Source organism: Haemorhous mexicanus, chromosome 5, assembly GCF_027477595.1.
Source record: "Haemorhous mexicanus isolate bHaeMex1 chromosome 5, bHaeMex1.pri, whole genome shotgun sequence".
Taxonomy (NCBI): domain Eukaryota; kingdom Metazoa; phylum Chordata; class Aves; order Passeriformes; family Fringillidae; genus Haemorhous; species Haemorhous mexicanus.
In genome coordinates this window covers 13,964,653-13,978,535 of record NC_082345.1, presented here as the reverse complement: position 1 = coordinate 13,978,535, position 13,883 = coordinate 13,964,653, and the positions used below count along the sequence as shown (strand labels likewise).

Sequence of the window (13,883 nt, the reverse complement as noted above, 5' to 3'; positions counted from 1 at the left end):
GTGTTAACTGACATATTTAGACCTTTAGACCTTTACAGAAAAGAGGAAACAAAGACTTTCCAAACCTTACATGTAAGCAGTAGGGAATGGAATTTTCTACTTTCCTCTATAGCAAGAGCAAGATCCATACCAATATGCATAAATTCTTCAGTGATATTTTCCAGTATATTTATACAAAAGAAAAATACTTTTTGGTTCTGGTTTTTTTTTTTTAATTACTTATTTTACTTGCTTTCCTACTTTTTTGTTTATGACTGTTGCTAATTAAAGTTACAGGACAACTGAACTGACCAATTGGTCTGCAGCGTCTACGTGTGGAAAAAGATAAATAAAGAGAAAAAACAACCAACTTTTAGTAGTGCAGCCACAAGTACTACATTTTATTAGGAATTTATTTCCCCAGGTTAAATGTGCAGGCTCATCTAATCCATAAGAAAGCTTAGCATCCTCCCAGGACGGAGGTGAACATCACAGTTGCAAATTCTAAATTCTAACATAAGTTAGTTGCCATAAACTGAAAATTATTTAATATTTCTTTTAAAAACTGAAGATGGCTAGCATTTCACAAATAGACCCCAAACTCTGAGACTTAAATCCAAAACATTTTCACACTAACTCAATTGTATTGTCAAAAGTAAATTGAAAGATTACCCAACCATAAATAATGGCATTTTTTGGCTGTAGAGTAACACATGTGTCTCTCCTACTTCCAGAATCAACTTTGCATGGAAACTTGAGTAAAAGCTCCATGTGTCAAGAATTATTTTCAGTAAACAAAAATTAGGAAACATAAACTGTTACCATTTCACCAATACTGTTCTAAATACTTACTTCCCTTTCTCATGAACATTGCAAAATATTATTCAAACACACGCAACATTACATTGCTTCCGGACGCTCATGGGTTCAGTTCCTTCACAAAATTACACACAACTTTCAAAATACTCAATCCTACAATGTTTACACTAGCAGCTTAATCTGTCACTAATGCAAACCAAAGTCAAATGATTTATCTTAAGAGAATAAACAATGAGTATGGAAGGCTGGGAGCTGCAGCTGGCTTTGGGTTCTATACCACTGATTTCTGCAAAAAGCTCTACATTTTTTCTGAGAACAAAAGCTCTCAAGTACCTTGCAGTTATTCGGTGTCATAGCAGAAGATCCCACAGTAAAACATTAAGGAACTAGAAATGCATTGCTAGACTTTAAAAATATTTTTCTCTTAAAAAAAAAATAACCCTCTTATACAAAAGGAGCTGCAGTACATGCAGCAGAAACAGAATATCTCCCATAAATTTTCATTTCACAAAGCTTAAGTACTTTGGGGAAACAAAGTTTCATCTGATAATTAGCACCAATAGACCTTACAAAGACAACAGCACCGAGTCAAGACAGAACTATTCTACAGAGTTAAATTCAAAGATAATAACATCAGCAAAGCTGACATATGGCAAGTATTTCTAGCTAAAAGAAAGATCATGTTGCAGATTTGGCCTATCTACTACTGAACTGACCAGCAGCACAGCCACTTCAGCAGACAAGCATCAAAAGCTACACAAACCTTCAAGTCCATCAAGGTTCACTGGGTCGACTGTGAGGTTGATTTCTGACCATGTTTTTCAAAAACAAACTAAAAAGATTAAAATTACATCCATACAGAACCAGTAACACGAAAAATATTAAGATGAATATTCAAACAAATAATTAAATTGAGGATTCTAAAGGCATTTCAGATGGAAGAGTTAAGGAAATATAGACTGCAGTCAAATCAGTTTATATATTCCCATTAAGAAGTGAGTAATGTTCTACATAAAACTTAAATCTTGCTTGATACAGAATGAGAAGAGAGGAAAAAAAGGGTCAGAAAATCTCTGCAGAAGTCATCTAGTCCTAACACACATTTAGCACAGAAATAACTTTCAAGTTCAATGAGGTTGCTCAGGGCCTTGCCAAAGAAAGCTTTGTAAGTCTTGAAAGATGGAGAGCCCACAACCTGTGGGCAGCCAGTTCCAGAGCTCAAAGCCCGCACCCGTGATGAAGAATTGTCTCTTATGAAATGAACTGGATGCTCACTACCTGTAACACTGCCCCTTCCCCGTTTTCTGTGCACATCTGGGAAGAGTGAGTCTTTCTTTATGCTGAAAGAGCCCGCAGATTCCTCCTGAAGCTTCACTTCCTCATGCTGAACACCACCCAAAGCAGCCACACAATTAATGAGTGGATGAGTGCCTCTTCATTTGCTGCTGCAGCCCAGTGTGCAGATTCCTGCTGGTATGGTGAGCGTGGGTCACTGGCAGCTCAGACTGCTCCCAGCTTGGTGTGAATTTACAAAGTTTCATTTCACAAAGTATATATTTGAAAAGTTGAACATTAGATTAAAATCTGCACAATTTGTCTATCTACACATAATCCTATGGCTATCAAAACCAGAACAAAGAGTGAATTTTAATTATATAGCATATCAGTATATTTCCACATCATATAATAGTCCCATGTCCCTGAGACTTCAACTAAGTAAAATGCATCAAGGTCTCCTGATAAGCTGCAAAGTCCAACTAAAGCATTACAAGATGGCATGTTTATATTCACTGTGCACACATGCCAAAATACAACTGCTGTCTTATTCTGCTGTACATATTCTACAGTTTTAACTGTTGTATATACTCAGGAGCAGCCCTAACTCTTAAATGTTGTCTTACTTCTTAAATGTTGCAACCTACTGACAAAATAAAAACTGACCTCAGAATTCAACAGAATTTGAGAGATGTTATGCAGATGTGCCAAAAGAGTTCTGTTGGTGAGGACAATGGATTTTCTCAAAAATATCCATTTCTTTTCTTACATATAATTTATTCTATATTTGAAATTTGTTTTCTTGGGCCATGACTAGGCTACACATTCTAGTGAAATCATCTAAGGAAATAAAAAGCAACAAGCTAATTTGTCTTTTAAATTAATCTCTAAGAAATCTAAGTAGCAAGATACGATTTCTCCTTCTCTCTGCCCCTTACTACATCAGGTTAAAATACCAGCCCAAACTCAAGCAGGTAACTGTTTTTGCCATGCCATAATCAACTTTAGGTAATATCCACATATTGCAAGACTCAAAAGCCTAGACTACAGGTTCCTGGTTTTTGAAACTGAGATTGTGTTTCTATTTAAAATATGTCTGACCTTTTAGGCTGTTGATCAAACGCAAATCCCACTAAGTTAAATGGGAGCTGAAGATAGACAGTAACATACGTCACGATTTCTTCATTTAGTAAGAGTCCTAAATCTGTACTTAGTCTAACTTTAGACACTCCAGATTTGGTCCAACATATTTGAACAGCATCTGTTAGGAGGCTGGTAAAAACCAATCTGAAATTCCCAGAGGGCCACCAGGTTTCCCAAAGTCTATATGCAGCGTTAGTGTTTTCCTGGAATCCCACAGTCTGGAACAATCTGAGATTCATCACCAAGATCTATTTTAGACTTTATCTCCATGCTGTTGCAAAAAGCATACTTCAGATCAGCAAAGAGGTAATCTTCTTTAATTAACTAATTTGACCTCCTGCATGGATTCTTCAGTTATACAGGAATAAGAAATTAAATACTCTCCTGACATTCAATAGCCAAACTCTCAAAACTGAGAGCAGCAATGCCTCTGAATAAAACACATTCAGGCACAGAAAAAGCCAAGGAAAAAAAAAAAATCACAGTAGCTGGGGCAAACATACCTCTACCCCCACAATTCTCATTTTAAATTGCTTCCAAGAGTAGGAGTAAGAAAGAGAATGATTCCTCAAGACAGTATTAGAAAGCTGACCGAGTCCTAAAACTTATTTTGATACCGCTGTAATTCTATACATTTGCATGCTGCTTCATTTTCTGTGGAGTCCAAATCCAAAAAACGAAACCAAACCAACCCAAACAGACCTGGCAGCTCAGTCTTGGACTGTTAACTGAAGTAACCAACAGGTCCAGAATGCAACCCCTTCCCAGACAACAATTTACATATACAACAATTTACATGGGCCAATACTGTTTCAGTTCTTACAAGTAAGGTAGGTAATACTGTACAAATGACTATGGGGCAAAAAGAACACACAAGAGTTGGTGAGTTTAAATAGGTAAGGCCTCCCTGAACACTCACTAAGAGTCTACAAAGGCTAACAAATCTGATTAAGTCATTTAAGCACAATCCCTCCCTTCTAAGTTTGAGCTGAGTGCTTTTGGCCAGCCTGGGTCTGTGCAACCCACTCCGTTTTGTACACAGCAGTTGTTACCAATATACAGACCTTTACTATCCCTAATTCAGCTTATACTTTTCAGCAGTACTTTGTTGGTAGAGACAAAAGAAATATTAATTTTTATGCATATCCTAAAGAACACACAACTACATATTTTAACCAGTTTTGCTAAGTGAATCCTAGGTTTTCCCAGTATCATAATAGCAGCCTTCTTTGCAGTAAATATTTCCAATATTTACAATGCTTAGACAAACCCTTAGGAAAAGGGTTTTTCCATGGTGAGTCACAAACTATGTATTTTGGGAAACAGCACTTGAAGGACTGATATAACGCAGCAAGAAATTATGTGGGAAGACAAAAATCATTGATGTTTTCAGCTACTGAGATACAGAGTGCTTCCAAAAGCACTCTGTAAAACCTACTGAGAAGCTCCCGCAGCCTCTTTTCCAGGAGAAAATAAAAATACAATTTGTATTTCTATATCTACTGAGTCAAGCAGTTATTTCAAATATTTGGAACACCTCTCCTATGAAGACAGGGTGAGAGAGTTGAGGTTCTTCAGCTTGGAGGAGGCTCCAGGGAAACCTTACAGCACCTAAAGGGGCCCTACAGGAAAACTGGAGCGGGGCTTTTTACATGGGCAGGTAGTGACAGAACAAGGGGGAATGGATTTAAATTGAAAGAGGGTGTGTTTAGATTAACTATTAGGAAGAAATTGTGAGGATTTGTTCCATTGCATGGAACAGGTTGCCCCGAGAAACTGAGGACACCCCATCCCTGTTCTAGGTCAGGCTAGATGGGGCTTGGAACAGGTTGGTCTACTGAAAGGTTCCCAGCCGATGGCAGGTAGGGTTGGAACCTGATGATCTCTAGGGTTGCTTCCCACCCAAACCATTCTGTGGTTTAACAGTGATTTCAAGGGGTCTGTTTGAGCTGAGGTCACACACAGCAATAGGAAAAGTTAAAAGCCAAGATTACATAAGAAGGAAATTTGGCTACAAGCCATTTTTGGATTTTAATACAGTCATTGCTTACTAGGTTTATTCTTTCTTCCAGACAGAACAAACAGAAAAGCTTTTCTTACCATCACATTAGAGAACATTGACAAGATTCCCAAAGCTATTACTAATTATAATGATTAGAAGAAAATTGTGTGATTAACGACAAATGTTCTTTTCTTTCTTTTGTACATTTTGTTTCCTCCCCCTGTACCTTAGACACATACTCAGAAGTCTCTCTACAGCTTTGGTCTCCCTCCTGAGCCCTAATTTTCCTGCTCAGGGAGGAGGAAGCAACTTGCTGCCCTCCAGCTTCACACTATGTTTTCCACCCAGGCTTCCACACTCTGCTGTACTCCCCCTGCTGCACACTGACCTTCATAAGACCATTACTGAGGAGTGATGGATCAAGGCAGGGACACACCCCGAAATCTGAGTATCCCTTCTTGCAGAAATAATTAAATATATGCTGAATTTAACACAGCACAAGTCAATCACTTTTAATATTTCAAGAAAAGCATTTCTCTTTCGTAGTCAGTTGATGAAACCTGAAATGATGGCTGCAACAACAGCTGTCAGTTTTAAAGTTCTTTTGACGTAAAATGCATTGACACCCTCTCCTGAATTTGGGAAAAAAATTAAATCTGAGAAGGGTGAAAATTTTGTCTTCACTCTCAGATGAACTCAGAAACAAAAGCTTTTATTTCTTGAGCAACAGTAACTAAGGCATAAATTCCTTTTTATTTTTAAACAAGATGTATGTTTTATATTCAATGCACAAATAGCTTTATTATAACCTTTGCATGCTCAATTTTCATATTTATTTTCTGGCTGAATTCTTCACTTTTCTCACAAGCTTCTGCTCCCCCCAGCTCCTCCCTTCACTTTTAACTGAAAAGGCAATGCTGTCACCAGGTTCAACCACAACTTCACTTCACTTGACAGGTCTTCAGAGGCAGCTCCAACACAGACCAGGAGCCAGAGTACATGGTGCTGCAAGTTCTGTGAACATGAGCAGGTAGTGAGAAGTGTAGTAAATTAAAGATGTAAAGCCAGGCAGGAGTACAAAAGAACCAAACAAACTATGATACTGAAAATCTACACACTGGAAGATGGATGGATAGCTGTCAAACTTGTCAGAAGAATAAAAACAGCCATAGTTTTGCAGGAAGCATTACAATAAAATGAGATGTTTACATCTAGTGAAAGGCAATATGGGTGTAAGCAAAAGTTTATTTGGAGATGCTTACCTAGCATTTAGTTTTGGCTAATTTAGACTTTTGCTAAAAGAAGACAACATGCTTGCAACCTCAAGAGAAGATCAAGAGACACAATCTATTATTCTCTTAAGGAGTCCTTAAGAGTCACCCACATTTTATGGAAGATGAAAGAGGTCAGAGAAGGAGAAGGATTTTAATCAACACAGGCTGAGGGATGAAGGGATTGAGAGCAACCCTGCAGAACAGGTACTGGTGAATGGAAAGTTGGACATGAGCTGGCACTCACTGCCCAGAAAGCCAACCATATCTTGGGCTGCATCAAAAGCAGTGTGGCCAGCAGGTCAAGGGAGGTGATTCTGCCCCTCTTGTGACACCCTACTGGAGTGCTGCACCAAGCTCTGGACTCCCAATGTAAGAGGACATTGACCTGTTGGACAGGGTACAAAGGAAGGTGACAGAGAGGATGAGAGGGCTGGAGCACCTCTCCTATGAAAACAGGCTGAGAGAGCTGGGGTTGTTCAGCCTGTAATAGTTAAAGGGCCTTTTGGTATTTAAAGTGATCTATCAGAAAGATGTGGACAGACTTTTTGGTAGGCCTGCTGTTACAGGACAAGGGCTGATGGTTCTAAACTAAAAGAGGGCAGATCCAGACTAGACACAAGAAAGCAAACTTTTATGATGAGGGTGGTAAAACACTGGCACAGGTTGCCCAGAGAGGTGGTGGATGCCCCATCCCTGGAAACATTCAAGGCCAGGTTGGATGGGGCTCTGAGCAGCCTAATCTAGCTGAAGATGCCCCTGCTCATTGCAGGTGGGGTTAAACTGGAACATGTTTAAAGATCCTTTCTAACCCAGCCCATTCTATGAATCTAAGGCAACAAAGGGAAAGTTGATGCAGTTCAAGAAAAACACCAGCAAAATTATTCATACAGATTCTGGGTAAAAGCAGGACTATATTACAGCCTGAAATGAGTCTTTGGCAAAGCAATAAAAATAGAAAGATCAGAAGATGATGGATGGAACCTAAGCTCCATTACCTCCCCACCCAAGTGTTGTGGTAAGACTACACAGACCACATCTAGACCTACTCACAGACTGCAGGTAAGACCTTAAGGGGAAAGAGGAGCCTTCCACAGAAGTCAGTGAGGACACCCTCAAGTTCTGATGACAGAACTTGAGCCCCAGACCCAGTACCACACACTAACTATGTACATGAGAAGTCTGCTATTTCTAACACATCAGACAGACATCTTTTTATTTGTATCAAAACCACTATGTTTTCTTAGTTCTGCATTTGCTAGAGGCAAACATGTTTTTTCACACTTTAACACATTACATTCAAAACTTTTTACATATAGCTTTGTTCTTCTGTACCGCAACCAGAGTTTTTCTGGCCCTTTCTCTGACAAGTGATGGAATACAGGAAGTCAAAACATGAGCTCTAGCAGTGACAGGTTAGAGTCAGATAAAGTGCTGCCAAGTAAATGCTGAGAACAGTAAGCAAGCCCTGTCTTGACCAATCCAAAAGGTGGGAAAGGCACAGAAAGGACACACTAGACAGCTGCTGCTGGACTGAAATTAACAGTCAAAGGTAGAGAGTAATCTTGCTTCTAACTGTATCTGGCATTCAGCAACAGATTTCTTTTTTTTTCTTTCACACTTTAGTTCTACCACAGGAAGTCTACACACTATACAAATTACAGGTTTGCAGCATTTAATCCTGTTCACCTTGAAAAATGCATCTGAGGATGATCCAATCTATGCTAGTGACCATTCAAATAAAAAGCTCCTTTCCTCTCTCATCTTCTAGTTCTTGGCTCACAGCTGCAAACTCTTTCCCTTCCCTAATCTTAACCACAGCTTTGCAGCTCACTGACTTCATCATGATCAGGTTTAAACTACTACCTGGATGGTAAAGTAATCCAACAAAACCAGGGTATTTTCCTTACAGGTTAGTGACTGGCCATGGCTTAGTCACTGCCAGTACTGCAAGTACCTGAACAAAGGAAGCTGAGGAACAGCATAGCAAAGAGCTGGGCAGAACAAGCTCTTCATTGCACCCACGGTGTGCTCTTTCCACAAGACTGTCTTATGGGATAACAACTGCAAAAGCACAGTGTCAGCCCCTTTCACCTTCCACCCAATGGCTTGTGGCTCCCTAGTCAGTACCAGCACTACTGTTCCAAGACGTGTTGGTGATCCAGTGGTACTCAGTGCAGCAGAGGAACACCCTGCTCTGCCTCACAGGGCTGCCCTACCACCCTGATGAGCCAGAGCTGGAGCTTCATCTCAGTGGCACATGGATCCATTCAACTTGCAAATGTGCTTTCAGATTCATGATTTGTGGTCACCTGCTATTTCAGACTTATTCTTCATGCTGTCATAATAATTTCCTAGTACCTTTTTACAACTGCAAATGCTCTTTTCCCTATCAATGACCTACAAAATAAACACAGAGCTTCCAGTAATGTATCTTGGTTTTAGTTTCAATAAAAGCAAGTGACAAATAGTTGAACTAACAACTTCCCTACCTTAAATCCAGACCTATAGATGTACACATATAGACTAAGTTCAATAGTGTTGCAGTATGATACACAATCTAACGAAACCCACTTGCATGTGGCAATAATAAATCCAAACATGCTGGAATCAACCGGTCCTTGTGAAAACAGAGGTGTGCTTGAATGTAGCAGAGTGGATAAAACAGTGATAGCACTGATTCAATACTCCCATTTCACACTAGCAATAAGTAAAGCAACTACCCAAGGGCCTCATTTGACCTTAACTGTTCAGGACGTAATGTCAACATTTGTATAATCAACCTAGTGCCCTGCTCTGACATATTAAGATAAAAGCTAGAAGTACCTCAAATAATGAGATCTTTATTTTTAATTATCCAGTACCTTTAGGCAGCAATTGCAAATAAAAGGACTAGAAAAGAAATCTGATTGACCTCCAGTTATTTCAATACTTGAGGGAAGCACAAAAAGGGCAAGTTTGAAGCACATGATGCCCCTTCAATTCCTAATAGAGGTAACTTTTGCATGCAGCTCTTTAAGCTCTTAATGGCCCTATGTCAGTGCAACTCTATGAATCTGGAGAGATGAAAAAATACAGACAATGAATTTGTAGTTAGCTTACAAATTCAAAATGGCTTAAAAATTTTACTCCACCCCACAGCTTTACCTATTTCTGTAAGAAGTCCCCTTCTACTAATGCAATTTTTTGGATTATATGTAACCATTTTTCAAAGTCAAAAAAAGGGAAGTCAACTGCTTTAAAGGCAAAGTTAGTCTTACAAAATGTTTTCATGTGTATATATTGGCTTTAACACAGCACGACTTTCTTCATTATAAACACAATCTTCTCTCCCCTGCCCCCTACGAAGAGGCTTGACATTTCTATTGCATCAACATTATTATTACACCATGCCACTGATCTTCCCCTACTGAATTCCAGGAATCCTACAGAGGTCCTTTCTATCTCTTAGAAGAGAGCTCAGTTTGTAATGCACAAGGAGAATATACCCTTTTAATATAGGTATTCTCAGTTTTAACCTCAGATACGTCACATAAAATAACACAACACTAATCTAACCACATTTGTTTGAATGCAAACTTACCTCTAAATATATTGAAGGTGGGTTATGCTCTCCTCCAAATTTGTCTAGCAGTGCTTCTATATGTTCTTGTGTCAATTTAATCATCTGTTTGATGTTCCACACCTAGAACAGAAAATTAATATTTTTATTCATTAAAGGAAGGCTACAGAATCTGTCCTAGAACAAAACAAGAATCTCTCAATATTTAGTAAGAGAAGTCCATAATAAAAATTTTAATTATCAATAAACAAGTGCAAAAGGCTATCCTGTTCATCCAGTGTCAGTAATAGTTTACTTCTGAAATAAACAGAAAAAACTTACATTTGGTCTTAAAATTCAGGACTCATTGAACAAACTACTTCTAAGAATGGTTTGTTTTTCTTGTTAATCAATCATGTTAAGTATTTTCCTTGCAAGACTTTGCAAACCAATTTCTGGAGTATTACAAAATTTAGTGAAGGAGCTTTTCTATTAAACCTTAGCAATGTGTGTTAACAATACTCACAAACCCACACCTAGAGTTCTATTTACATGGCAATAGGATCTCTTGATTTTAAAGAGCATTTTCTATGTCTCAACATCCATATTCAGTCTACCCTGCAAGCTACGGAACTTGGACATGACCTGAAAAAGACATTTACCTCCTGTGCACAGAGATGACCTACAACATTGTACTGTGAAACCACTCATGCTGCTACTCGTTCTTCACAACTGGAAAGAGGTCACTTTAGGACACTACTGCAGGTGAACAGTATCATGAATCTGAATTTATACCTAAATAGGCAGCAAAGCACAAAAATGAGCCTTTAAATAATGCTACACTGATGTAAAAAGCAAGTCCAAGCAAAATCAGAAATTTATAGCAGAGAATAAGGGAGGAAGAGAAGAGAATTGCTCCTTCATACATACTGTTATTCTGACTACTTATCAGAAAAAAATTATTCACTCAAGTTTTTAGACCCAGGATACTCTAAAAAGCATCCCCAGGGTGCTTCTTCCAAAGACAGTTAAAAGATTCCTGTTACCTTTTCCAGTCTCTTTTCTAATTAATGGATTGTAATATGTAACACATAGTCTCAAGATCAGGTCTTGATGTACCAATTGTAACAACCTACCTCTGCAAAAAAAACCCATGCAAATAATTTCATATTCTAAAGTAGGCACCAATAATAAGATGCAATCCAAGATGGATCAAAACAAGTTTTAATATGTAAATTGAGAAGCTCTCAAACAAACAAACTCTAAAATAATGAACTTGCACTTTGCACATCACCTTATTTAGCCATTCTATTTCTATATATCAGTTATCTGCCAGAGATTTCCTGAAGTAAACTAATGATTGATTCACTTCTAGCCCAATTTTTTGAACAGATACCAGAACAAAGACTTCATCAAGAAGCTGCAGTTGAGCAAAAATAGTTTCCTCAGGAACAAGCAAACTAAACTACAAAGAGTGAGAGTGGGGGGATACCAAAGAATGTGCTACTCAAGTATTCTGTATGCAAATTCCCTTGAGGCAATGGTGGGAGTCAACTTGCTTCTCAACTTGCAGTCATTTATCAGTGAACCTAGGACTGCCAACCAGCAGCAAAGAAAGGGTTTTCTGTATTTGGTTAGTTTACCCCAAGATGACAAGAACTAGTTGTATGCTTGGTGAAAAGAACAAGCATGAATCAACACCATATCAATTAACCTGTTCAATATAAGGCTTAGAACGTTTGCTTACCGTGTAATTTGCAACATGCTGTTAGCCTGGGCTGTGTGTACTGAGAATTCCTGGCAATCTTAACAATTATCTCAGGATTACCTCCAGAAACAGGTTTATTAGTACTTAAGGAAATGCCTATTATTTGGTTATTCTGGCAATTTTACACAGCAAAGGTTTTCCTCATGTAAATGAACAATTTACTACACTTAACTGCCTGGCAATGAGGAAGGTGAAGAGGAAAGATTCTTGGCTGACAAAGCAAGACAGGATTGCAGGAGAATTTGAGGCTGGAGGGGAACTCTTTAGGACATGTGATCCAAGCTCCTCTTCAAGCAAGATGCCCAAGACCGTGTCCAGATGTTTTTTGAGTATCTCCAAGGATGGAGAGTCTACTGCCTCCCTAAGGCTATGCCAGCGCTCAGTGACCCTCACATTAAAAATGTTTCCTGATGTTCAGAAGGAACCTCCTGAATTTCATTTTGTGTCCACTGCCTCTGGTCCTGTCACCAAGCACTGCTGAAGACAGCCTGGCTCCATTTTCCATCTGCCCATCATCTTTGTGGGCCCTTCATGGGACAGTCTAGCCAGCACAGCTCTTCCCTCCACTACAGCCACGTTTATCTTGTACTGGGGAGCCCTGAACTGGACAGAGCACTTCAGGTGAGGCCTCACCAGTGCCAAGGAGAAGGAGCCCCTGCCACATGAATTTCGAAATATTCTTTTTTCAATATCAGTAATGAGTAACTTCCCTGCTCATATTATTTTCTATTTTGTGTCCATAACCAGAACTTCGCTCTTCTCTTCTCTTAAAGATACCAAATAACAAATGTAACGCCACCAGCAACACGCACAATGGAAGCATGTAATTTTGGAAATGCTAGCAAGAGTATCAAATAGCCTCCAACAAGGGCAGAGATCTTCCTCCAAAGTTAGCATCATGACAAGTGGAACCCAACTAATTTAGGCTGCCTAGCAAAATTGTGGGTGCCCCATACCTGACAATGTTCAAGGCCTGGTCAGACAGGGCTTTGAGCAACCTGGTCTAGTGGAAGGTTCCCTGTCCATGACAGGGCAGTTGAAGCGAGATGATCTTTAAGGTCTCTTCCAACCCAAATCATTCTGTGATTCTAAGACTGATGAAAAAATTTTAAACTTGCTGCCAGCTACCAGCCTACAATAAAAATATCTTCACCTGAAGAAGCTGAAATTACAGTCTAATGGAAGACAAAATTTCTCAGAGGAACCAAAAATACTGCCCTGAATTACCTAGTATGTATTTGTGCAGGAAACCAAGAGCCTTTCCACAAGTGAACCCTACAGGCAAACTTAATATGAATTCTATAACCTTAGAAAGGCTCTTCATAGATTTAAAAGATTTAAAAGTACACTGAAGGGAGAAGGAAATTTATCAAAGTCAGCCATAGCAACAAATAATTACTTGTTGCTCATAGAAATGGAAAAGCTATTTTGTGTGCCATATTCATCAAGTTTTCTGACAGATGAGAACTTTCACAAATCTAGTATTGACTAGCATATTCTAGCCCAAGAACACATATTCTAGCACAAGAACACATATGCCATAACAAATTTCCAAGCTTCACAATCTCCTTTGAAGCGGCAATTCGTACTGCTATTTACTTAGAGCAAATTTACCTTCTGGCTTCCCAGATCTGTGAATATACTAAGACAGAGTTTTTTGAGATCCAGAGCAATCCTTAAGTACGTAGCTTGAGAATGAACCCGTGTGCAGGCACACTGCATCCTACTATGCAGGATCAGTTGCTACTTCAACTCAATTGAAGGAACTCAAGTCTTTTCCTCACTGGAACCCAGAACAAGTGACCTTATGTGACTCAGAAAAGCCTGCTGCTGCCCAGCACAGCACCCACAGCTTTTGCTTCACCAAAACTCCACCATCCCTGTTGCCTTTTCACAGCCAGCAGAGCCAGCAACTTCAACCTGTCTTTCCTCCTTACAGACTTGCTTGTTCAAACAACTCAGCTTAGTTTGTGTCATGAGCACAGCCCAGCCTTGCAGACCTTGAGACAAGACAGCCCCATCTTGGCTATGCAGAACACCTGGGAACACTTAAGTTCTTCAGAATTACATCTCTGGAGCTCAGCA

The 13,883-nt window shown here is 39.2% G+C and overlaps 1 protein-coding gene across 1 annotated transcript in view; it reads right to left on the bottom strand.

Moving 5' to 3' along the window:
* The window catches only part of BRAF (B-Raf proto-oncogene, serine/threonine kinase), an 80,852-nt gene that overhangs the window by 54,663 nt on the left and 12,306 nt on the right, over positions 1-13,883 (bottom strand). The window contains exon 2 of the mRNA XM_059845942.1: positions 10,073-10,174. Coding sequence (XP_059701925.1) covers positions 10,073-10,174 — 102 coding nt within the window. The remainder of the gene's footprint in view (positions 1-10,072; positions 10,175-13,883) is intronic.